The 25,514-nt window shown below is 42.1% G+C and overlaps 2 protein-coding genes across 2 annotated transcripts; one reads left to right on the top strand and one right to left on the bottom strand.

Annotated features, from left to right (window-relative positions):
* Positions 1-256: 256 nt before the first annotated feature.
* Positions 257-17,976, top strand: FARSA (phenylalanyl-tRNA synthetase subunit alpha). Its single transcript, XM_058170511.1, has 13 exons — positions 257-487; positions 3,868-4,005; positions 4,191-4,289; positions 4,494-4,612; positions 5,187-5,279; positions 5,686-5,814; positions 6,172-6,287; positions 12,461-12,545; positions 13,249-13,348; positions 13,514-13,682; positions 13,798-13,875; positions 14,628-14,742; positions 15,821-17,976. The coding sequence occupies exons 1-13, from the start codon at positions 302-304 to the stop codon at positions 15,924-15,926; spliced, it is 1,533 nt and encodes a 510-aa protein (XP_058026494.1). The 5' UTR covers positions 257-301; the 3' UTR covers positions 15,927-17,976.
* Positions 17,977-18,088: 112 nt separating this feature from the next.
* On the bottom strand, positions 18,089-25,275 carry SMIM44 (small integral membrane protein 44). The gene is made up of 3 exons (XM_058170513.1): positions 25,103-25,275; positions 19,871-20,175; positions 18,089-19,224 (listed from the first exon to the last, which is right to left on the bottom strand). The coding sequence occupies exons 2-3, from the start codon at positions 20,115-20,117 to the stop codon at positions 18,983-18,985; spliced, it is 489 nt and encodes a 162-aa protein (XP_058026496.1). The 5' UTR covers positions 20,118-20,175; positions 25,103-25,275; the 3' UTR covers positions 18,089-18,982.
* Positions 25,276-25,514: the final 239 nt, after the last annotated feature.

Here is a 25,514-nt window from a genome sequence, read left to right as displayed (position 1 = left end):
GAAATATTGCACTCTGTGCTTTACCTGAGATAGCTTCTAAATACGGATATTTAGCTGGCTTGGCGAGTGTCCAACCATGCTAAGTGAAAAACTGAAATGAGCATCTTTCAAGCATTAACTCCTGAAATACTTGAATACTCTGAGCATGTGGCGGGCGAGTCATTCTATAGCGACTGCGCATCTATAGGCCGGTGGTTTTGTTAAAGGGAGGCCACGCAGCCCAGTTTTTAAAAATTGTGCGCTAGTCATTACTTCCGCTTCCGGTCACCACCGGAAGTTCTCGTTAGAGCTGGTCGGGAAGATGTCTCCCGCCGTGGCGGCAGCCGCGACAGGCCCTGGTTCAGCAGCAGAGCTATTCTTACAGAGGCTGGAGCAAGTGGCAGCTGACGGAGAAGGCGGACTCTGTAGCCTGGAAGCAGCAACAGCGCTTGGCCTGGAACACCAAGTCTTGGTCGGTGCCGTGAAGAGTCTTCAGGCGCTAGGAGAGGTAAGAAGGCAGAGCTGCGCTAGACCACGCCCCCGAGTCAAACCTCTTGCGGCAGAAAGGGGCGGGTCTATCCGTTGTCAGCCAATGGGCTAGAGACAGACTAAGGCTATGCCGACCAATGCCCTTGTTCATAGATTGCAGCCATGTGACTGCTGTCCAAGGCTACTCAAGAGTTGGGGGGCGGGGGAGACGGGATATCAGAAAGCCCCCAAAGCTGATCCCGCCAGTGTTTGTATTTAAACAGCATACCACAAGCTATTTGTTTTATGCCTTCACGCCTTTGTCGACTCCTAGGGATTGCCGGGACAAGTCCCTGCAATTTTCTTGGCAAAGATTTTCAGAAGTGGTTTGCCAATTCTTTCTTCCTTGGGCTTTGAATGAGTGACTGGATCTGGTTTCGTCCCTAAGACAGAAGTAGAACTCGCAGTGTCCTTAATAATTAAGCCTGGTGTCTTAATTATTTCAAGAAATTAGTCTGCCACGTTGTAGTCTTAACATTTTATGTGAACCCAAGCCTGTATGGTTATGGTCTTGTGTGTCATGAAAACCCAAAAAATTGGCCCAATTAAAAAGCCTGTTTGTCCTACAAACACAACTATTGATATAGTTCTGTCTTTTAATTTTTTGAATTGATTCAGTGGTGAGCTTAGTGCAAATCTGACTCTCTTAAGAGGAAGCATCTAATTGCATTATGTATTTGAATAAGCCTAGTGGGCAGTGTCAGACTTAAACTGGAGAACATGTTTTAAAAATCCTTCAGTTGTAATATCTGCAGTATCAGAATGAAATCAAGAATGAATTGCATTTTTTTTAATTTTCTCTTTTTTTTATTTTTGGCATGCCAGCAGTTGTTTATAGTATCTTTGCTGCTGGAAAAGATCCTTTGCAGCTGTTGATGTAGCATTGGGTAATAAATCTGATAAGTGGTAACAAGAGCTTTTATGGCATTAACATAGTCCTCATTGGTTGAATTGATAAAGCTATAGCATATGTCTTGAGTGAAGGGAGGGGCCTTATATGATGGGTAGGGGAAACTAGGACTCTCAGGCTGCCTTAGATTTTGCTTTGCTCCTGGTCTTAGTCAAAAATGAATGGAATGGTTTTAATTAAAGGTCATCAACGCTCCATGTTTCTTGGAGCAGTATTATGTCATGATGGGAGAGAAAGTCAGTGAAATAAAAGTCTCTGGTGGATATAGAATATGGAATCATAGGGCCTGGAAAGGTACCTCGGAAGTCTTCTAGTCGACCTTGTGCCATCCCGGTCAAATAGTTGTCCAGTCTATTTTTGAAAACCTTCAGTGATGGAGCACCCACAACTCTAGGAGGCAAGCTTTCCACTGATTAATTGCTCTCACTGTCAGAAAATTTCTCCTTACTTCCAGACTGGATCTCTCTTTAACAAGCTGCTACGCACTACTTCTAGTCTTGCCCTCTGGTGCTTTGGAGAATAAGTCAATCACCTCTTCATGTATGGTTATGTCCATAGTTCATGTTATGTCTATGGAGATTCTCAGTCATCCAGGTCATGATTGTCTCAGAGTTGCTTATTCAGGAGGCAATTGGAATTTCTTGTTTTTCTTTGAAGGTGTTTCACTTCTCATACAAGAGCTGGAGAAGCTTCTTGGATGAGAAGTGAAACACCTTCAAAAAAAAAAAAGTCCAGTTGCCTTCTGAAAAAGCACCTTTGGGACAGTTATGTTATGGTTATACATGTATACAATGCTAAATAGATTGCTATAATTTCATCAGATTCTAAAGTAAGACCAATATTTTGCTTGCTTTTTCCTTGTTAATTTCTGTTGTGACCTTCAAGGGCAGAAGAAATATAGTACAGGTATAGTCTTCAACTTACAACAGTTCATTTAGTGACCATTCAAAGTTACAACAGCATAGAAAAAGTGACTTATGACTGTTTTCACATTTATAATCATCGCAGCATCCCCATAGTCATGTGATCAAAATTCAGATGCTTGGCAACTAAGTCATATTTATATTTGCAATGTCCCAGGGTCATGTGATCACCTTTTGTGATCTTTTGACAAGCAAAGTCAGTGGGGAAGCCATGTTATTAAGTTAACAACTGCAGTGATTAACAACTGTGGCAAGAAAGGTCATAAAATGGGACAAAATTCACTTAACATCTGTTTCCTTTAGCTAAATTTTGGGCTCAATTGTAGTCATACGTCAGGGATTACTGGTACAGTATACCTTGCCCACCAGCTACTATTAAATCTGAGTTGCAAAAAACCAGATGATACTAGATACCTGCAAAGTTTTTTTAAAAAGCCTCTTTCCTTCCATATAATGCTCATTTGCAGCCTAGATTTGATAGTCCTAACCTCATCATAAGTATTTCCAGTTCCCCAATTACATTTGATTAAAACTTATCTGATTGTGATTGAAGAGTAATTAGCTCAGAAAGGGAAATTGCAATGGGAGAGTATTCTAAAAATACTAATAAGAAAACTTAGTAATTGAACTTGGCTCTGGTATATGTGCATTCAGATTGTTCTCAAATATTTCCACATGTAACTGTTGCCTAATTCTCACTGAAAGGACTTCAATTTACAGATGGAAATTTTATATGGCAAAATGTGAAGAATTCATATAAATCAGGGGTAGTCAACCTTTTTATACCTACCGCCCACTTTTGTCTCTCTGTTAGTAGTAAAATTTTAACCGCCCACAGGTTCCACAGTAATGGTGATTTATAAAGTGTATCATCGTCTGCGCATGCCTCTCGTTGGGGGAGGGGCTCCGGCTACCAGCTCTGCTTGTCTGTTACAGCTGGGTGGTGTGAGGGGAGATGCGTGAGCTATTCTGGGATGAGGCTCTTTTGTTTGCGGTCGCACTATAATGCCATTTAGTTTCACTTATGTAATGTGAACTAAACTTATGCGCAGGCGATACAAATGATATATTTTCAGAAATTTAAATTGTCACGGGGAATTTTATGAAAACCTAATGAAAATGTTTTTAAATAATGCTATGAAATTTTTTTTAAAAGTCAATTAAATTTTTAAAAAAGGAAAGTGCTTCAGTATCGGACAAAACCCCTACTGCCCACTATGAAAGCTGGAACTACCACTGATATAGATAGAAGATTCTAGCTTAGTTTTATTCCTCTTCTAAGTTCATGGATGTGCTTTCTTATATAAACGTTAGCCATCGGTTTTGTGAAACTTTAGGTATAAATATGTTATTTTTCTCACCCTCAATCCAAGTAGGTACTGCAGGTCAGCAGAAGTTCTGAGGTACTTTAAAACTTTCTAAGAACTCCATAGACTTATGATTCTTTTATCAAACTCAGCACTCTTGGCTTTTTCCCTATTTGTATTTTTATTTTGCCAAGGAAGATGTTTTTGATGTTCTTTTTAGGTGATCGAGGCTGAGCAACGTACATCCAAAACATGGGAATTGACACCTGAGGGCCAAGAGATTATTCATGAAGGGAGCCATGAGGTCCGAGTATTTAATAGCATCCCCTCTGAGGGTCTGCTTCAGAGTGAACTCATGGTAAAAAAAATTCCTCATCTCTATATACGTATTGTATTAAATTGTTACTGAGAAATTATTTGTTTGATGTTATCTGCTGTGGATCTATATTTAGCATGGATCTAAATTTAAGTAGCTTCTTTTTTGCTGATTTGATTTTATGGCTTCTGATCTGATGGGATAATCTTTTCCTTGTTTTACTGTAGAAGCTGCCAAGTGGAAAGGTGGGATTCAGCAAAGCAATGTCCAACAAATGGATCCGTCTAGACAAGAGTTCAGAAAATGGCCCTCGGGTATTCCAGGCAGTGAGTAATCAAAATTCCTATCTGTATGGGGTCCCTGTTTCTGTAGCATGTTATATTTTTGCTCCCTCACCCTCCAAAGTTGTACATATTTAAGAACGCACTAAGTAAATTCAGGATTGCTTTAATACTTTTGAATCGAAGAAAAACAGGATGAGAGTGAGAACTTTCCGCTTTTATCCATTGTGAGTTTCTTTTCTCTCCTAGGTAGAATCTGTTCAGGACACTGTAAAGGAAAAACTGCTTCAAGTTCAGAAGGGAGAAGCTAACTGTTTAGAAGAGAAAGATAAAAATGAACTGAAGAAACGAAAACTCTTAGCAGAAGTGTGAGTTTCAATTCTAATATCTTATGCTCAATATATCTTTTGTTGTGTAAGTTCTTCATACAAGTTTCTTGGGTTATGTTTCCTAGGTTATTCTGTTTCAGGTTTTGGACAATATTGCAAAGCATTCAAGAAAAGAGTTAGTCACTCTGCAGTCAATTATTTCATTTACATTCTTATTTTTTTCCAACAAGGAGCCATGGCCAGGGGGACTGGTTGAATAAATCTTTGGCTATGGAGATTTGAAAATGGATGAATGGATCTGTCTTTCTCATTAATTCCTACCACTTGTGTTGATAATTCATTCCTTCTGGAGTTTTCACCAACAATTGGTTTTGTTTCACGTATATTCTGTCCTGATTTGATTAATTTTTAAGACAATTTGCTTTCATGCTTTCTGTACTGAGTACATATGAATACATTCTGTGTGTGTATGTGTATGTGTGTATGTGATTTATTAATTTAAGGAATTGCTCTAGTTTGCAAAACTCTCATGGAATACTCTTTGCAATAAAATTTTGAATGATTCTGCCCTCTTCCCAAGAGATGATGCATCAAAACTTGTGTTTCATTTTAGGACCATAAAGACATATTGGGTTAAAAAAGGAAGTGCTTTTAGCACGACTATTGCTAAACAAGAAACAGATCTTACACCAGAGATGATTGCCAGGTAAGCAACTCTGGTGTCTCTTGTAGTATGTTCCTGGTTAAGCTTGGATCTGGGCCTACAAATTGCCATTTCTGTCTGGGATTTGCTTTTGATTTTTGCACATGGACCTTGGTTACAGATTTCTTGGTATCACTATATAGAATCAAGTTTCCCCCATCACAGTCTTAGAGCTGACAGGATGCTAAAATAGATTCATGGCTTCAAATACTTCCTGGCAAAATTCTTAACCTCCCTGTTTTCAATTGTGTTTGTGTTGCCTTTATGTGAAGTTTAAAAAATGAGTGTGGTATTTTTTTTTTTAATGAAGATATATTATTGAGATGGAAGCTGTTCTCAAAGAAATCACAGCCTATTGCTAAATGAATTATCTTTCTCGTGTTCTTCCTGTTTTCTCCCATCCTTACAGTGGTTCTTGGAGAGATTTGAAATTCAAGTCTTACAATTTTGAGGCACTGGGCATTATGCCTGAAAGTGGCCATCTCCATCCATTGCTGAAGGTCCGCACTCAGTTTCGGCAGATCTTCCTTGAAATGGGGTATGTATTAAATAACATACAGGCAGGAGAAATATAGCTGCGGGAAGCCTTTAAAATGCCTACTCAGCTAGCTGGAAGAATTTTAAGAAGAGTCAACTCAAACATACCCATCTTTGGGATTCAGTAACCTTGTATACAAAATAATAGCTGCTAGGAAAATCCAAGTGATTTATTTTTGTTAATTGGGTGTAAATAATTTCCTCTGAGAAGTAGCAGAGTAGTTTGGCTACAGCAAGTCCCCTTTGCTGACTATTGTGGCTACATGTGATGTTTTCCCTTATACTAATGTCAGAGTATAAGCTAGTCATGGGACCCATTCCCTTAATATTTAATTGAAACCTTTTTTCCCCTCTTCAGTTTCACAGAAATGCCCACCAATAATTTCATTGAGAGCTCCTTCTGGAACTTTGATGCCCTCTTTCAACCACAGCAGCATCCAGCCCGAGACCAGCATGACACTTTCTTTATGAAGGGTTGGTTCCATTGTTCATCTAAAATATAACAACTTTTATTTATTGTTATACCAGGGTGAAGAATATAAATTTGGTCCCCTTTTAAGGCTGATTGGGAGCTGCAGATTCCTATGCAGTTCCTACAGAGATCTGATCAGGCTCATGTATCTAGGAGCCACTTGGTTCTCGTCTAAAATGTGTAACTGCCATTTTAAATTGTTCTAAGTGTATTTTTACAAATTGAGCAATAAACATTGGAGAATTTAGGACAGCGGTCACCAACCGGTGATCCGTGGACCACTGGTGGTCCGCGAGAAAATTTTGGTGGTCCGTGGAGAAATCTTCGTATTTTTGCCAGTCCACCCTGGTGGAGGAGCTGTGGCACAAAGGGGCCGAAGCAGCAATTGCGATGGCTGGAAGCTGTGGGAGGGAAGCACTACTTGCACTTGCACAGTATCAGCATTCCGTCTCGGTATATTTGTCCAGCCAGTGGCGCAAAGCAGCCCTCGTCTCCTGCCGTTTGGGACTCAGAGCGGTAAATGGCGACTGGTCCAGGGAACTGCTGGATTTTTCTCTCTATTGCAGATGCCAAATCAGCTCCCTGCAAGCTCTCGTCTTACGAGGAGCGCTTGCTGAAACGGTGCGGGAAATTTCAGTCAGGCTTCTCGAGAGACGAGAGCTTGCACGGGGCTGATCTGGTGTCTGCAATGGAGAGCAAAATCCGGCTGCTCCCCTGATCAGACACTGTTTATAGCTCCGAGTCCCAAGCAGCAGGAGATGAGGGCTGCTTTGCTCCACCAGCTGGGCAAATATACCAAGGCGGAATGCTGATGCTGCACAACTGTAAACATTTTGTTGCTCTGTAAACAACAAAATACCTTATACCACTAGACTTGAAATCCTGGGATTAGAAAATCGACTCCGACAAGACTCTGACAAGACCTGTGTTGAACACACAGAATCATCTATTGCAGTGTCCTTCCTGTTGAAGACTACTTCAACTTCAATCGCAATATTACAAGAGCAAACAATAGATTCAAACTTAATGTTAACCGCTTCAATCTTGATTGCAGAAAATATGACTTTTGTAACAGAGTTGTTAACGCTTGGAACACATTACCTGACTCTGTGGTCTCTTCTCAAACTCCCAAAACCTTTAACCAAAAACTGTCTACCATTGACCTCACCCCATTCTTAAGAGGACCATAAGGGGCGTGCATAAGAGCACAAAAGTGCCTACCGTTCCTGTCCTATTGTTTCCTTTCATTATATATACACTTATATGTTGTATAGTTGTCTCATGCTTATGCTTATATATACTGTTGTGACAAAATAAAATAAAAAAAATGAGAAAGAGAATGAGAGTGAGAGAGAGAGAAGAGAGAGAATCAGAATGAGAGAAAGAGAATGAGAGAGAATGAGAGAACACCGCTTCTTGGAAGAAGTGCGGGGGTGGGGCCGAAGGGGGATGTCTTGCATTAAGTATTGACCCCCTCTACCTGAATTTTGTAATGTTGGCAGCGCTCCTTCCCGGCGCGCCTTGTTTCTCCCAAGCACTCCACCCACCCCACCCCCGCTTCTTCCCGCCTCCTCCTCCTCCCAGAGTCTCTGGGCTGCTTACTCAGCTGGAGGGAAAACTCCACCGCCCGGCTTGCCCGCCTCCCTGGGGATGGCGCCCGGTGGGGGGCACTCTCTTTGCAGCTCTTGCTCGAAGGCACCTGGCTCTGAAAGGGACACGCGGAGAATCAGAATGAGAGAGAGAGAGAGAGGAGTGGGGAGAAAGAGAGAATGAGAGAAAGTGTGGGAGAGAAAGAGAGGGGGGAGAGAGAGAAAGAAAGAGAAAAAGGGGGAGAGAGAAAGATGACAGAATGAGTGGGAGAGAGAGAAAGGGGGGGAGAGAGGGGGGAGAAGGAGAGAGAAAGAGTGGGAGAAAGAGAGAGGGAGAGAGAGAAAGGGGGGAGAGAGAGAGAGAGGGAGGGGGAGAGAAAGATGACAGAATGAGTGGGAGACAGAGAAAGTGGGGAGAGAAAGAGAGATGACAGATTGGGAGAGAGAGAAAGTGGGGGGGGGAGATGGAATGAGACAATTAGTGGGAGAGAGAGGGGAGGGTGAGAAAGAGAGAGGAAGGACAGTGCCTGAAGGACCCCATCCAGGCGCTTCAGCAAGTGGCGCGCTGGATTCATATTAGTGGTCCCCAGGATTTAAAATTATGGACTTGGTGGTCCCTGAGATCCAAAAGGTTGGGGACCTCTAATTTAGATCGTTGCCTGCATGCTATGGATATGAACAAAACAGCTCCATGTGAGAAACCTGCCAGCATAAGGAAGGAGTAAAAATGAAATGTAGTTGTATAAGGAAAGAACTAACAGCAAACCCGTCAGGGAGGGAGCTAGGTCCACCATGTGTTCGCGGCGGTAACTTAATAGGTCCTAGGGTTGTGGAGAGGGGTGTCGTTCCAGTTTGTCAGGGTCGAGCTATTACTACGGTAAGTGGGAGAGGCAGATATGACGGAAGGGGAGGGCCACATCAGGTTTCGGGGGCTCGCCCTCGCTGTTTACGAGCGATTGCGAGCTCCGGCCCTCCAGGATTTTCCCGTGACCCGAGTGGCCAGAGTGCTTGGGACCTGGGCCTTCGGCTAATGTTATGTAATGCCAGGTCCGCAGTTAATAAAGCCCCCCTGATCGCAGACCTTATTCAGGAAGGGACCGCGGACGTGATGGGCGTTACGGAGACCTGGTTGGGCACCGAAGGGGGGGGGCCCTAGTGGAGATGTGCCCACCAGGTTTCCGAGCATTCCATCAGCCGAGGGCCCAGGGTAGGGGTGGCGGGGTGGCGGTTATTATTAAGGAGAGTCTTGAGCCGAGGGAGACCACTGTGCCTCAGATAGCTGGGTGTGAAACCCTCTACGTGAAGTGGGGTCGTAGGACTCAGGTGGGCTTGTTGATCACGTACCTGGCTCCTTGCTGCGTGACAACAGCCCTACCTGAGCTGTTGAAATTGCTGGCCGGGTTGGCAGTTGAAACCCCTAGACTGTTGGTCATGGGGGATTTCAATTTGCCATCAGCCGGCGCAGCTTCCTCGGCAGCTCAGGAGTTCATGGCTTCCATGACGGCCATGGACCTGACTCAACTAATCGATGGCCCTACCCACGTCAGGGGAGGCACCCTAGACTTGATTTTTATCTCTGGCCAGTGGTTGAATGATCTGGTTTTAAATGATTTAGTTGTTGAACCTCTGTCATGGTCAGATCATTTTCTCCTTCGTCTAGACTTTCTGACCGCTACCCACCACCGCAGGGAGACGGAACCAATGCGCTGGTTCCGTCCCAGGCGCCTGATGGACCCGGAGAGGTTCCTGATGGAGCTTGGGCCGTTTCCCGAGCACCTGGCCCATGACACGACTGAAGAACTAGTTGCGGCCTGAGAACAGGCCGCGGCTGGAGCTTTGGACCGTGTCGTGCCTTTGCGGCCTCTGACCCGGCGTCGGTCTCAACCAGCTCCTTGGTTCTCCGAGGAGCTGAGGGAGATGAAGCGCCGGAGAAGACGCCTAGAGAGTATCTGGAGATCCAGCCGTTCTGAGGCTGACCGGACACTAGTTAGGTCCTATAGTAGGACCTACCTAGTGGCACTGAGGGATGCGAAGCGTTCCTACGTTTCCTCCCTCATTGCGTCGGCAGATAACCGCCTGCCGCCTTGTTTCGGGTTACCCGCTCTCTCCTTCATCAGGAGGGGCGGGAGGACCCCTTACAAGGGTGTGCCGAGGAGTTTAACGGTTATCTATACGATAAAATCGTTCAGCTTCGGGACGGATTGGATCAAAATTGAGTAGATCCAGGCAAGGGTTCCGAGACCCGTCTTGTTGAGGTGGTTTGGGATGACTTTGATCCTGTGACTCCCGAGGACATGGACAGGTTGCTGGGTAGGCTGAATGCCACTACATGTTTACTGGATCCGTGCCCCTCCTGGTTAGTACTGGCTACTCAGGAGGTGACACGAGGCTGGCTCCGGGGGGATTACAAATGCTTCATTGCGGGAGGGGATCTTTCCCGCTGCCTTGAAAGAGGCGGTGGTGAGACCCCTCCTCAAGAAGCCTTCCCTGGACCCAGCTGTTTTAGGGAATTACCGGCCAGTCTCCAATCTTCGCTTCACGGCGAAGGTTGTAGAGAGTGTGGTGGCATGTCAGCTACCCCAGCACCTGGATGAAGCTGTCTATCTAGACCCGTTCCAGTCCGGCTTCCGGTCCGGTCACAGTACGGAGACAGCTTTGGTTGCACTGGTGGATGATCTCTGGAGGGCCAGGGACAAGGGTTACTCCTCTGCCCTGGTCCTATTAGACCTCTCAGCGGCTTTTGATACCATCGACCATGGTATCCTGCTGCGCCGGTTGGAGGGGTTGGGAGTGGGAGGCACCGTTTATCGGTGGTTCTCCTCCTACCTCTCTGACCGGACGCAGACGGTGTTGACAGGGGGGCAGAGATCGACTCCAAGGTGCCTCATGTGTGGGGTGCCGCAGGGGTCGATTCTCTCACCCCTCCTGTTCAACATCTATATGAAGCCGCTGGGTGAGATCATCAGTGGCTTTGGGGTGAGATACCAACTGTACGCTGATGACACTCAGCTGTACTTTTCCACCCCAGGCCACCCCAGTGAAGCTGTCGAAGTGCTGTCCCGGTGTTTGGAAGCCGTACGGGTCTGGATGGGGAGGAACAGGCTCAAACTTAATCCCTCCAAGACGGAGTGGCTGTGGATGCCAGCATCTCGGTACAGTCAGCTGCAGATGCGGCTGTCTGTCGGGGGTGAGTCATTGGCCCCGATGGAGAAGATACGCAACTTGGGCGTGCTCCTGGATGATCGATTGTCCTTTGAAGATCATTTGGCGACCGTCTCCAGGAGAGCTTTTTATCAGGTTCGCCTGATCCGCCAGTTGCGGCCCTTCCTGGACCGGGATGCCTTATGTTACCTCTCGCCTGGACTACTGCAATGCTCTCTACATGGGGCTCCCCTTGAAGAGCACCCGGAGACTTCAGCTAGTCCAGAATGCGGCTGCGCGGGTTATTGAGGGAGCGGTTCGGAGCTCCCACGTAACACCTATCCTGCGCAGACTGCACTGGCTACCTGTTGTTTTCCGGGTGCGCTTCAAGGTATTGGTTACCACCTTTAAAGCGCTCCATGGCTTAGGACCGGGTTATTTACGGCTACTGTTATCTACGTCTACTGCCGGCCTCGATCTCCCATCGCCCGGTGCGCTCCCACAGAGAGGGACTCCTCGGGGTGCCGTCAGCCAAACAGTGTCGACTGGCGGCCCCCAGGGGGAGGGCCTTCTCTGTGGGGGCTCCGACCCTGTGGAACGAACTTCCCCTTGGACTTCGACAACTACCAGACCTTAGGACCTTTCGCCGCGAACTTAAAACCTATTTATTTCGTATGGCTGGACTAGCTTGATTTTTTATCTTTAAATTTTAATTGACTTTTGATGGGTTTTTAAAACTTAAACTTTTGTAATTTTATGGGGATGTATGTTATTTTAATATTTGGGCAAATTTGAATCAGTTTTTTAAGGGTTGTTTTTACTATTGTGTATGTTTGTATTTTATCTGCCTGTTCACCGCCCTGAGTCCTTCGGGAGAAGGGCGGTATACAAATTAAAATATTCTATTCTATTCTATTCTATAGTGTGGTCTGCTGTTAAGACTGCAAGTCAGAAATCAAAATAAACATCCATCAATTTCTCCTTGTCCCTTCCCTTCCCTAGAATTACGCTTTCATTGGACAATATCAAAGGTCCATTGCTTTCATTTCATTTCCCACCCTAGATCACCTTTGTGAATAAATTCAGCATTCACATTTGCCCCAATTTGAATATTCTAACTTTTTCATTTTGTGAATGGGTATGCTCCCTATAGTTACCATTTTGATAAGTTGTAATGCATATTATTACATAATTCCAGATGTATTCTTTGGTCCAAAAGGTTGGGGTCTTCTATAGAAATTATTTTTAAGATGCTTTTTGTAAATATTCTAGGATATGGCACCCATTTTTCTGTGGGAAATAATAGCTGCAATATGGTTTTTATGTTCTTGCCTTGAGTCTGGACAACGATGAAGGCAGCAGCTGTAAACTCTTCTTGCTCTTTTTGAGTGCATATGGAGCCTTTGCATGTCTGGAGACTTTTCTACAAGTTTAATTTTTTTCAGATCCTGCTGAAGCAATTGATTTTCCCATGGATTATTTGAAGAGAGTAAAGAGGGTGCATTCACAAGGAGGGTACGGTTCTCAAGGGTGAGTTCATTAACATGCTTTGTCGTGACATTGTGCAAACCAAGTAGTAGAAAAGCATGAATAATTGTTGTGGAGAGTTCAGTGCAACAGCTGGCGTGGAAGACTTTTTTCTTGTTACTGAGTCTAGAACATAAAAGGAGATACTTTGCTGTGAAACCTGTGACATTAGAGAAGACAAAGATGGGAGATTTGACACTGACACATGAATTCAGTAGTGGAATCCTAGCAGCTTTTGGAACTGGTTCATATTGAGTAAAAGTTATTGTATAGCAATAGCATTTAGATTTGTTTATCACCCCACAGCGCTTTACACAACTTTCTGGGCGGTTTACACTGCTAGCATTATTTGCATATTGTCTCCAGCAATCTGGGTCCTTATTTTACTGGCCTTGGAAGGATGGAAGGCTGAGTCAACCTTGAGTCCCATCAGCATTGAACTCCAGGTTTTGGGCAGAGTTTGCCTGCAAGACTGTTCTTTAACTACTGTGCCACCAAGACTCTCTATACACCAGGGCTGTGTAAGGGACAAAAGTCCCAAATGTCTAATAGAAATGACAGAATTTTAAAACATTAGGTCTAGTGTATCAACTATTTTTTCTTGGTCTGCAGAGAAATCACATGCTGATTTCTCAAGTCATGTAACTCATATGAATTGCTTCCTCCAGTTCCTGTATTTTTATGTTAATCTGTTCCTCCCTTTCAGTTACAAATATGAATGGAAACTGGAGGAGGCTCGGAAGAATCTTCTTCGGACACACACAACAGCTGTCAGTGCCCGGATGCTCTATCAGCTGGCACAGCAGGTATATACTAGGGGGTTTTCTTTTGTAGTTTGAGGAATACTTGCATTGCAAACTGTTGTTACAAAATATTTGTGGGTTTAAAACTGGTAGAACTTGATAAGCATAAAACTGGGTTGATTTGAATCAAATGAAAATGCCAAGCTATGATAATTGCTTCTACTACAGGAGAAGTTCACACCAACCAAATACTTCTCCATTGATCGGGTCTTCAGGAATGAGACACTGGATGCTACACATCTGGCAGAGTTCCACCAGATTGAGGGTGTGGTAGCTGATTATGGTTTGACACTAGGGGATCTTATGGGTGTCCTGAAAGAATTCTTCACCAAACTGGGTAAGAGATGGCGGAAAGTCAATGTGCAGAATAAAGGGCAGCAGTTTAGGCGATGAGTTTTTTAGGTGTTATTTTTCCTTTTCCCAGAAACCAGTTTCTTCTTTCTATGTAACAGGAATCACACAACTACGCTTCAAGCCTGCTTACAATCCTTACACAGAGCCCAGCATGGAGGTTTTCAGCTACCATCAAGGTGAATTTTTTTTAAAAAAAAGATATATATATATAAAAAGAATTGTGTAGTTGAAGCGTAGTTTTGTTTATGGCAGAATTTGAGTGCTCTTCCCTCTTCAAATTAAACTATTTCCCCAAATAATTTAGCTGATTTACAAAATACTTTTGGCAGTAAAGATCAATCATGCAAAGTACCCGTAATAATGAAAGCAACTTTTAAGGAAATACCAGTGAGTCTGTTTTCAGCTTTCTTTCTTACCTATAGAAAATGTTTGCTTCCACTTCATTCAGGAAGGCATCAGTTGCATGCCTATTGTCTTAAGAAGGAATCCCAACTGCTTTCATTTCAGCCATTGATAATTCCTTTAAGACTCACATAATTGCAAAAAATTGAAAATGCACTATAAGTGAGGACACTTTTCCACTGGGTTAACACACTTTGAAAGCACACTTTGTCATCATCTGTTTGTTGGAGTTCCTCTTTGAGGTCCTTGATATTTAAAGGAAATATCCCCCCATAAACAAAACACTTTTCAGAACTCAGTGACAACATTTTCAGTCTTTCAGATTAAATGGGTACTGTCATATTCCTTTCTGCCTTTCTTTGTCAGGGTGGGAACTGCATTTCTATTGCTCAGAATCCCAATAGAAAGTGCTGAATGGATTCCAGTAACTAAGCTTGAGGTCTACCCAGTAACCTGAAACCCTTGGCTTTGTGTAACCCCATTCCCACTTTGTCAGCTTAACTATAGATATTTCATTTTCTTTCAGGATTAAAGAAATGGGTGGAAGTGGGAAATTCAGGAGTCTTCCGCCCAGAAATGCTGCTGCCTATGGGCCTGCCTGATGGGGTGTCTGTCATTGCCTGGGGGCTATCTCTGGAACGGTGAGTGTCTTGGAGAATCAGTTAACCTTCCGTGTGCTGTCTGGGCCTGCCAGAAGTCTCTAAAGGCCAAGGGCTACTTATATTTGTGAAAGAATCTATGAAGTACTTCCCATAAGTCATATTATCCCTTTTTAGGATAATTAGCAGGTGAAACTAATCTATGGGAAGCTTCAATTTGCAATTTTTAATTTAGATTTATTTAAACAAGACAAGAATAACTATTAAAATCAATCTCAGCTAATAAAGACAAATTGCACACTAAGAGAACTAAAGAGTAATTCTGGGGAAAAAAGACAAAAAAGAACACAACTGCAGAACCAACCAGAGAGAGCACTGACCTCCAACCAACCCAAACAAGCCCCTCAGCAGTTCACCTCCCAATGACCTTCACCTGATGTAACCTACCATCACAAGACTCACTGATGACTCACACCTGACCCATCATCACAAGACCCTCATATACATACATACACACCTGAAGCTCTTATAAAAGGAAGAACACTGACATTGACATCCCCGTAAACGCCACTGAAAATGTTACCTAGCTTGATAATGAAACATTCAGAAACCAACCCACAAGTTCGGAGAAAGAACCATCACCCTCAAAGAACACAATATATTGATACAATATGTAAGCATTTGTCTAAATAAAATTTTAAGAAATCATTAAAGTCAACATTTGAACCAATTAAATATCTCCAGTATAGGAAAGATGGTAACCAACCCTTTTAAAATTCATCCACTTCTTTTGTTCACACATAATCAGATAGCTAGATTAGATCAGTGTCTTGGTCCATAGGATTTCAGTCCAATCTGGACTGAATTCTAGGGGTACGATAGAGCCCCAGTGGGTGGGGGGAGATAGATGGACACTGTATTGTGAATTCTGTTCTAACTGTTTGTGTGTTACATGTCTTTACCTTGTTTCCATTGTGATTCAGTGCATTATTATTGTCTTTTGCAGGGAAGGGGAGTAGTTAGGAACTGCTTCAGATTGTCTGTCGTTTTGAAAGAGTGTGGACTTCTAGTTAAATTGTTTACAACAAATTCTTTATGAGATTTTTCTGTTCTTTTCCAGACCCACCATGATCAAGTATGGCATCAATAACATCCGGGAATTAGTTGGTCACAAAGTCAATCTGCAGATGGTATATGACAGCCCGCTTTGCCGCTTGGATGCCTAGAATGCTTAGAAACCTGCTGCTCTCTTCAAATCTCCTTATTTATTGCCACTGCTCTTTGCCAGTGAGCAGATTGGACCTCTGTACTCCACACTGCTTGCTGCTGTAGGGAAAGTAGTAAGACCATCGGGAAGGCACCTAGTCTTCATTTAGCAACATCTCGGATCAAGATTGAATGGATTCTCCTAGTGGTAGTCCTATTTATGTGCACATTAAATATGTCTCAACATGAAATTGGAATGTGGTAATTCAAATGAATAAGGGCAGTTTCAGTTATCTGATTTGCTTGTAATGCAACTGGGCCATCATGCCTTCAAGGTCTCTTGAATGAAAAAAAAAAGATCTCTCACTACCTTCCTTCATTGTTTCAATAAAGTTCTGGCAATTTTTTTTATTTTTAACAGTTACGAGTAAAAGAAAGAATCCTAATGTGCAATGGGAATCTGTGAACCAGCAATGGAGATGGAAAAAAGCAGCAGCTGCTTGACTAACCATTGATTTATGAACTAAAACATCCCAATTAATGACCATAAAAAAAGTTTCAGAAGGGCAGTCTCTAGGCTGATGTTAAAAGGTGGAATCACTACAACAAAGCAATCCATAGCTTATTCACCTATTTACCCTGCCTCTTTTTGCTATGATGAGACTTTCCCTTTCAGTTCTGGGAGCCTTGTTTGGCATAGCCTTGTTCTGTAAAACTATTTTGTCTTCATCTTTGTAGTCCCGATGTCATATGTGGAGCTGTTTCTAGGGTTATATGTACTTCCTCAGCCTGGGTCGGGGAACATGTGCAGGTAGGATTTCTGGTCAAAAATGAAGGCTGGAAACCTGAAACAGTTGAGGGCTCTGGTTCATCCTTGTCTGGATCCTCTGGCTGTGGCCCCAACAGGCAGTCTAGAAAGATAAATAGAAGAGAGCCTATCAAGCAGCCTCAGAGACTCTGTTTTATCCTAATCTTTGTTGAGTAGTAGTAAACATGACACATAGCCACACCATGTAATTAATAAACTATAGGTAAATTCCTATAATAAAGGAAAGTTGGTAGATTGATCATAATAAAATAAGACAACTTTCTGTGACAGCTTCAGACTTTTATGACTGAAATATATCTTGCAAATCTGTGCTCTACAAGTTCCATATTATTGTCATTCCCCATGCTTGAATATAGCATGTAAGTTAATTGAAAGTGTAGGGGTTAGGATAATTAAGTTAAATTCCTAGCTCTGCAATAGTAAAAAGTTTAATGGTTGTAGTTCATTGGTAGTTATCAACTGAGTTTTAGTGTTATAGCACTTAACAGAGGAATTCTAGTGATTTCCTGCTACCTTTTTCCAGGTCAGGGAAAAGGCCTGATTTTGAGGAAGGGAGGGATCAAGAATTCCAGAAAACGTTGGAAATATTCTTCAAGAGAAGCAACTTCCTCCAGTGTTGAAAGGAAAGCAAAACATATGAGCCATTAGTTATTTTTTTCAAATAACCTAAAAATCTACAAATCTCAGAAATCCAAAGCCTGTGTGATATTATCTGTCATGACCACATTAAAACTGAATTCAGTGAAAATTGCCACCTCTTCTAGATTTTAGTATTTATGACACAATTTGCAGTAATTATTATTATGGTTCATTACACAATCAACTAGATGTTTACACTGGATTTGGTGTTTTTACCCACTTATCGAGTCCTTCCCTAAGAGTTGAGATAAGTTTTTTAATGGTGTTATTTTTACGATTTAGGAGTAAATCAAAGGGAGTAGTGTATAAGTTTTCTTATATTCTGGGCCCCGTAACTGAGTATGGGATTTGAAGCTAATCTCTTAAGAAATGACATGAACTTGCATATATCTCATGCACCTCAACTTCTGCAAGAAGAGAAGAAACCACAATTACATGTCAGTAGTATGAAGTAATAGGTATGCTGGGGATATCCTTTGGTCCACGCTTGAAAATGTATTCCTTTGTTTTGGACTTCAAGTTTTGCAATGCAATATCTGGCTTTAAATATTACTAATGTGTATATTAAATGTATATTTGCCATAAAAGCATATTAAAATATATTTCTTTGTATTTGAAAGTGCAAATTAATACAAACACAGGATAGACGGATTTATAATCATATTCAAAACTGACATACATTGAAGAACAGCGTAGAATAAACACGATTCTAGAATTACACTAAATATAGTATTTACAATCACTATTATAGCTGATTTAGGTGGTATGAGCATCCATTTAATTTTGCAGTATTTCTGAGTACAGATCTACTCCTTGTTTTCCTGATACAATGAAAGGCATATATTAGGGGAAAAGATTCTCACCCAGGATGTGTTACATATGGGACATTGTTGGATTGCTCCCAGTTTGCACCACTTCAGGAGAACCAGTAGTAATGATGGCAGGAGGCTCCACCCACCCACCTGGAAGTCATCAAATATGCTCTGCGCACGTGTGAGCGAACCGGTAGTAAAAAGTAAAACCCACCACTGATGGGGGGAAATTATACAAATGTTTATATGTTGGAGAACAAGACTTTCAAGAGAGTTTTATAGAATGTCTAAAGCATTCTACAGTTCAGATATTAAATTCCAGTTGACCATTCTGAGAAAAAGATCGTTAGTTTTAGATTTTGTACATTAAGATGGTACAAGGGCAGAGAGAAGGTTATGGAGTACAGATTTTATCCTTCTCACCATTTCAGTTCTAAGAATACTTGTCTCTTTAGGCCTATAAATATATTCCTGAAATATATTCCTGAAATAACATTCACTGAAAGAAAACCAGTAGAGAATTAAGATTTATTATGATTCTGTGGTTGTCTTCTATGCCTAGCATGATATTTTCTTTTCCCATGATAAGCAATCAGTACATCACTCAAAAATAAGACAAATAGTCCTCAACTTAGAGCCGTTTGTTCAGCAACTGTTGGAAGTTAAGGTGGTGCTGGACAAAGGGACTTATTACCAGTCCCCAAAGTAACAGTTGTTGCAGCACCTCTACAGTCATTTGATCAAAATTTGGGTGCCTTGCAGCCTACCAGCATTTATGAAATACCACAGGGTAACTTCAGTTCCCTTGCTTATCTCTTTCCCCACCCCATCTGGTTCCCTGCATTCTATGGCCCCTGCCACCCTTACCATCTTCTTGCTCCGGCTGATGATCAAAGATGCTTTGCCTGGTCCTTTGTGAGGCAGTTGTTGGCTGCATAAGGCTTTCTTGTTTCTTCCCCAGATCATACGTGGCGGTTTCCTCACAACACCTGGGAAAGATGGCCTTATGTGGAGCAAGAAGACAGCAAGTCTTTTGGGCTGTGGAGCACAAGGTGGATGTGAAGTGTAGGGTGATGAGAGGATCTGCAGTCAGACGGCTGGAATGGCTGCAGTTTTGCATAGTGCTTTGTTCAGGAGCTTCTTGCAACCCCAGAGCTGTAGAACACCAAGAAGCCTTTTGGGTCCTTCTACTATGTCAGGCTGGGGCAGCTGAGGCTTTAGGCCCGAGACTCAGCAGTTTTTTGCAACCCCAGAGCCATGGCATGTCATAGCATGGCTAGCAGCCCTAGAACATTGTAGTTCTGGGGGTGCTTGCTGCCCCAAGAGGTAGACTACAAGGTAGCCAAAAGAAGAGTTGGGGGGAGTTGAAAAGGAAGCCGTCTCTTGGAAGAATCTAGAGCTGGGTGTACCAAGTCCAACATGGCTTGGATTGGAAGAGGTCCTTGGCTATAAACTGTGGAATATGGTTAATAAGAGCAATGGGAAATGCTGGGATCGCCATTACTAAGGCGATCATCATGTGATTAACAATTGCATTGCTTAGTAAATTCTGGTCCCAATTCTAGTTGTAAGTCAAGGACTACCTATAGTTTATATATTTATAATGAACTTAGCTTTTTGCAATAGAACTTGCATTTAAAAGCTGTACATCTTAAAGTGGTTGCCTCAGTAACACTGCCCTTACCTGCTAAGTCATGAGCCAGGTCCTTGATTAAATGACCAATAATAGCATAAGCCACACTCACTATCACCATGACAGCCATGAGCATATAAAGCACAGCCTTGGGCACAGGGATGAAATCAAGAGGTGGAGGCTGGTAGTCACTGTAAAGGGGCTCAGAGGAAGAGGAATACTGAGATAGAAGAGCCATGGTCTCTGTATGATTTGAGATGCTGATGTTTGCTAGCTGTATTTGTGAGGTAAGCTCCATACTTCGGTAATGTTGAGCTTGGCTGCTTGTGAAAGGAGACTCCGCAGCCTTTGAGGATCTGAAACGTAAGCAAGAAGGAATTGGTTAGTATGGATCATGCTTGGTTATTAGTGGCTTGACGTAAATAATGGATTTGTCAAATCGTTTCCCCATATCAGGAATTTGGGGCTGATGAGCTCATTTGGTTTTCTAACCATGTGTTCAGGATATTTTCATTAAAAGGTTGTTTTAGAATACCATGATATCATCCAGTGGTGGGTTTCAAAATTTTTTACTACCGGTTCTGTGGGTGTGGCTTGGTGGGTGTGGCAGGGGAAGGATACTGTAAAATCTCCATACACTCCCCACTCCAGGGGAAGGTTGCTGCAAAATCCCCATTTCCTCCCTATCAGCTGGGACTTGGGAGGCAGAGAATAGATGGGGGCAGGGCCAGTCAGAATTTTTACTACCGATTCTCTGAACTACTCAAAATTTCCACTACTGTTCCTCTAGAACTGATCAGAACCTGTTGAAACCCACCTCTGATATCATCCCTAGTCCTTCTCTTTATTAGACCATTCATCATATGGTTTAGCTTCCAGATCCCTTATAATCTTTATTGCTCTTCTCTACACTCTTTTTAGGATCTCTATATCTTTTTTGTATTATGGTGACCAGAAATGGATGCAGTATTCCAATATGATGGATAAAGCAGTACAAAATCCTGCTGCAACAGCGGTTCTCAACCTGTGGGTCGGGACCCTGTTGGGGGTCGAATGACGATTTGCCAGGGGTCACCTAAGACCATCGGAAATATGGGAAGTATACTTGCAAGTCGAAGAATCGCGCTCCAATGGTTGACTCCACAAGCCAGCTGCAGGCTCTTCAAATCGCTAGCCGAATTCGGCTTCAGGAGCGATGAATTAAAAAAGAGAGAAATCTTTGCTCTGATGTCTCCCTCTCAAGCCAGCTGCAATCACTCCCAATCACTAACCTAATCTGGCTTCAGGCGCAATCAACTTAATAGGGGAGGAGTCTCCGCTTTAATGCCTCCGTCCTCAAGGCAATCTCAAGCAGTTCAGATCGCTAGCCAATACGGCTTCAGGTGCGATAAATTCAAAACGAAAATAATTTTATGGTTGGGGTCGCCACATCATGGGGAATTGTATTAAAGGGGTCGCAGCACTATAAAGGTTGAGAACCACTGTGCTACAAGAAGACAAATTTGTTGCTTCATGCTATATATACGCTACCTCAAATGCTCTATATGCCATCGATATTTAGCAAAGTATCTGGCATCATCTATATTTTTATGATGTCTTTATATTCAAACAGGACCTATAGACAGTCTTCAGTTACAAAAACAAATATTGTAATAGTTATAGTCTGCTGCTTTTCTTCATATGACAATCCTTAAGAACTAATAAAGAATTAAAGAATTAACACAACCATTTTGTGCTAACCAAGTTCAAGCTCACTAATTCTCTTGAATATTCTAATATTTGGGGGACATTTCTGTACCCTTTAATAGAGCAATGTGGCAGGAAAACTAAGTTGTAGAGTACCCACCAGTTATTTATCATGTTCACACCAAAAGAAAGATGCAAATTTAATAAAATCTGTTGTATTAATCTGGTTAGTCTTCAATATCAGTTCTGTCAGTGCTTTGCAAATGACATGGTTGCCTCGGGTGTTTTGTAAATTCATTTGGGATAATTTATGGTTCACAATTAATCAAGGCAGCCATTACAAATCTTTAAAGTGTTCTATGCACTCGTGTAATCTGAATTTCCTAATCTAGTGTTCTCCATATAAGTACTGCAATTATTGATAAGGTTCGCTCCCAAAAACTAATACTTTTAAATAAAATTTATTTCAATTTTTGCTACCAAATGCCTGGTTTTTGATTACCATAGAACTGCACAGCTCTTCTCCTACAGGAATATGACAATGAGTCTTTACAAGATTACCCAGGGTTAACTACTGTCTGCCCTCATCCCCAGTGAAATGCCTCCTAAACTTGAAGTTAAAGTGGGGAATATCCGTTTCCCCAAAGCCTCCACCCAACATCCCCTCCTAGGTGTATTCTACAGATTATTTGCCATGGGAAAGCAGAGGGAGAAAGTAGACAACTAGAGGACCTGAACAATGAGGTGTCCGTCATCAAAACAATGAAAGTATTATATTGTAAATTGGTGCAGAGGGGTTAATAAGAAATTCAATTTATAAGGGTGGGGAATAACATGGTTTCCTACAGCAATCTGTCTCAGCCCAGTTGCCTCCTGAAATGAAGTACTTTAGCTCATATAATCCACAACCAGAATAGCTGTTTTCATGAGGAATTAGGGGAGTTTAAAGATCAGCACATAAGTTATCAGGAATCTAGCTGAAGCTCCCATTTCAGAAAATTGTGTTATTTTTGTTTACTTATTCTTACTTTTCCTGGGCAATTTACAACTACACATATGATAATACTTTTTTTCCTTATGCTTAATACTATCAATTATTTGCTGTCCTTAAGGTAAAGGTAAAGGTTCCCCTCGCACATATGTGCTAGTCGTTCCTGACTCTAGGGGGCGGTGCTCATCTCTGTTTCAAAGCCGAAAAGCCAGCGCTGTCCAAAGACATCTCCGTGACCAGCATGACTCAATGCCAAAGGCGCACAGAACATCTTCCCACCAAAGGTAGTCCCTATTTTTCTACTTACATTTTTTACGTGCTTTCAAAGTGCTAGGTTGGCAGAAGCTGGGACAAGTAACAGGAGCTCACCCCATTACACGGCACTAGGGATTTGAACCGCTGAACTGCCGACCTTTCGATCGACAAGCTCAGCGTCTTAGCCACTAAGCCACCGGCGTCCCTGCTGTCCTCAAGCACCTGCAAAAATTATATCCAAATCCTTTCACTCTGGTATAATTAACTGCCAAGCCCTATTGCACTTTACAAAACAGCAAGTATATTTATGCTTCCATGAACTTGTGTCCACTTCATTACATTTATCCTGCCATTTGAATTTATTTATATAATAGACCACTGTTAATAAACAAGTAATTATTTTAAACTCTAGTCAGTCTAACGAGCCTGATCAGTTGTTTGTACACATTAGATCTTAATTCCCTAAAGAGTTATCGCTTTTATCCATCTGGAAATATCCTGACTTGGAAGCCCTTTTCCTTAATCCCCAATATGTATGAATTCTTTAAAATAATTTAATAGTGAGGAAAATGCTCTAAGTCTGCTTATAAACTTTTATAATATGGAGACAGAGTTGGCTTATTGCCAATGATTGAGCCTGCCACTTCTGGTAAAGTTGAATTTTGCCAAGAATTAAGGTCTATTCCAAACCAATTATATTTTCCAGGTTGTTGCCATTGTCAAACAAGAATGTTTATTTCCCCTTAACATGGGGGCAAGGTGGTGGGTTTGATTCTATAGATTAAGGAAACCACCACAAAAATATTTGGCGACTGACTTAATGCTATAAAGTATATATCTCTATCTATCTCTATCTATCTATCTATCTATCTATCTATCTATCTATCTATCTATCTATCTATCTATCTATCTATCTATCTGAGTTTAACTCATAGAATCATCTATTACAATGTCCTTCCTGTCAAAGACTGCTTCAGCTTCAATTGCAACAATACACGAGCACACAATAGATTTAAGCTTAATGTTAACCGCTTCAATCTTGATTGCAGAAAATATGACTTCAGTAACAGAGTTGTTAATACTTGGAATACTCTACCTGACTCTGTAGTCTCTTCCCAAAATCCCCAAAGCTTCAACCAAAAACTGTCTACTATTGACCTCATCCCATTCCTAAGAGGTCTGTAAGGGGCGTGCATAAGAGCACAAGTGTGCCTACCGTTCCTGTCCTATTGTTTCCTTTCGTTATATTTATTTATTTATTTATTTATTAATCACATTTATATACCGCCCTATCTCCCAAAGGACTCAGTATCCAATTAATATAGTTATTATATACTCATTCTTATATATATGCTTATATATTGTTTAGTTATTTCATGCTTATGCTTATATATACTGTGTGACAAAATAAATAAATAAAATAATAAATAAATATCTATATAAAGTCTATGTATCTGCAGCTTGTATAGAGATGTGTTTTGCTCCTTTTTTATTACAAATATTACATTGTTCTGCGTGATACAGTGCTATTCATGTCTTTTCAGCAGTATTTTATGGCTTTAAAAATGCTCACAAGGTGCCTATTTATTGAAACACCCAGATTTTCATTTGCCAAAAAATACTATCCTGGCTGTCTTAGTTAATGTCAGTAAGGTTGCTGAGCAAAGAGCAAGGGCTTTGTGGAATCCCATTCCTCTTCTCCTAAGCTTCCAAGCATATTAAGATTTACAAACCTTAAAATAGCTGCCCTTTTCTCTGTTTGTTTCAGTCCGTACACAGTTATAGTTTAAACAGGCCAACACAACTGGTGTTCCAGATCTGACCCCTCTAAATGAATAATCCTCAGTGATCAGCTTTGGTTTATCTCTGTCTATACACGGGCAGAAAAAGCTTCGTTCAAAGAGATCCAAGAAGCTCTTCGAAAACATTCACCAAGCCAGAGTAGCCAATGGGTCCCCCTGTCCGTGGGGGTCCGTTCCCGCCAGCGAGCAGATTTTTTTTTTTAATTTTGTCACAACAGTATACGCAAACATTGACATAAAACAACAACACATTATATAAACATATATATAAGCAAAAGTAGGCAACAACTATATTAATTTGATATAATGAAAGGGAACAATAGGACAGGAACGGTAGGCACTTTTGTGCTCTTATGCACGCCCTGCATAATGCAAATACAGATGCAAAGCCGGTCCTCCCAGTAATAGTTGTGCGTAACTTGAAGAGAGGTCCAGAAACATCTGAACACCCTACCATAATTCTTACTTGATGCCCATAGCACAAGGTTTGTATTCGCAGGCTGCACGGTTATGAAATGTCTCTCCCCCCCTCCCCTTCCCAAATCTCACCGGAGTGGCGGGATTTCCCCACCTCAAAGGCGCTCGAGCGGTCTTCTTCAAATTTTGCAGTTGCAGCAGTTAGAAAGCGGCAAAGCGCTGTCACCCGACAGAAGTCAGGCAAGTCTGTCGCTGTGACTCCTGTGGCTCTGCCAAAGCAGCACGACAGATTAAGAAACGGCAGGCTTAGCTCGCCTTCCTCCAACTGGAAATCTGGCAGAAGATATGCCGGGGAAACCCGAGGAAAGGCTCCACCTACTTTGTGATGTCACTGAAGAGTTCCCTATTCGGAGGATCTAGTTTAGCTCTCGAAAACAACCCCTGGTACCGCATTAGATGAGAAATCATAGCAATTGGCTCGCTCGGGCTGTTAACTAAAAGAGAAGAATGGTCCGATGGATGTCAGCATTTTTTCCCCAAATCA

Source organism: Ahaetulla prasina, chromosome 2 (genome assembly GCF_028640845.1).
Source record: "Ahaetulla prasina isolate Xishuangbanna chromosome 2, ASM2864084v1, whole genome shotgun sequence".
NCBI lineage: Eukaryota > Metazoa > Chordata > Lepidosauria > Squamata > Colubridae > Ahaetulla > Ahaetulla prasina.
This window is presented reverse-complemented; position numbering and strand designations above follow the sequence as displayed.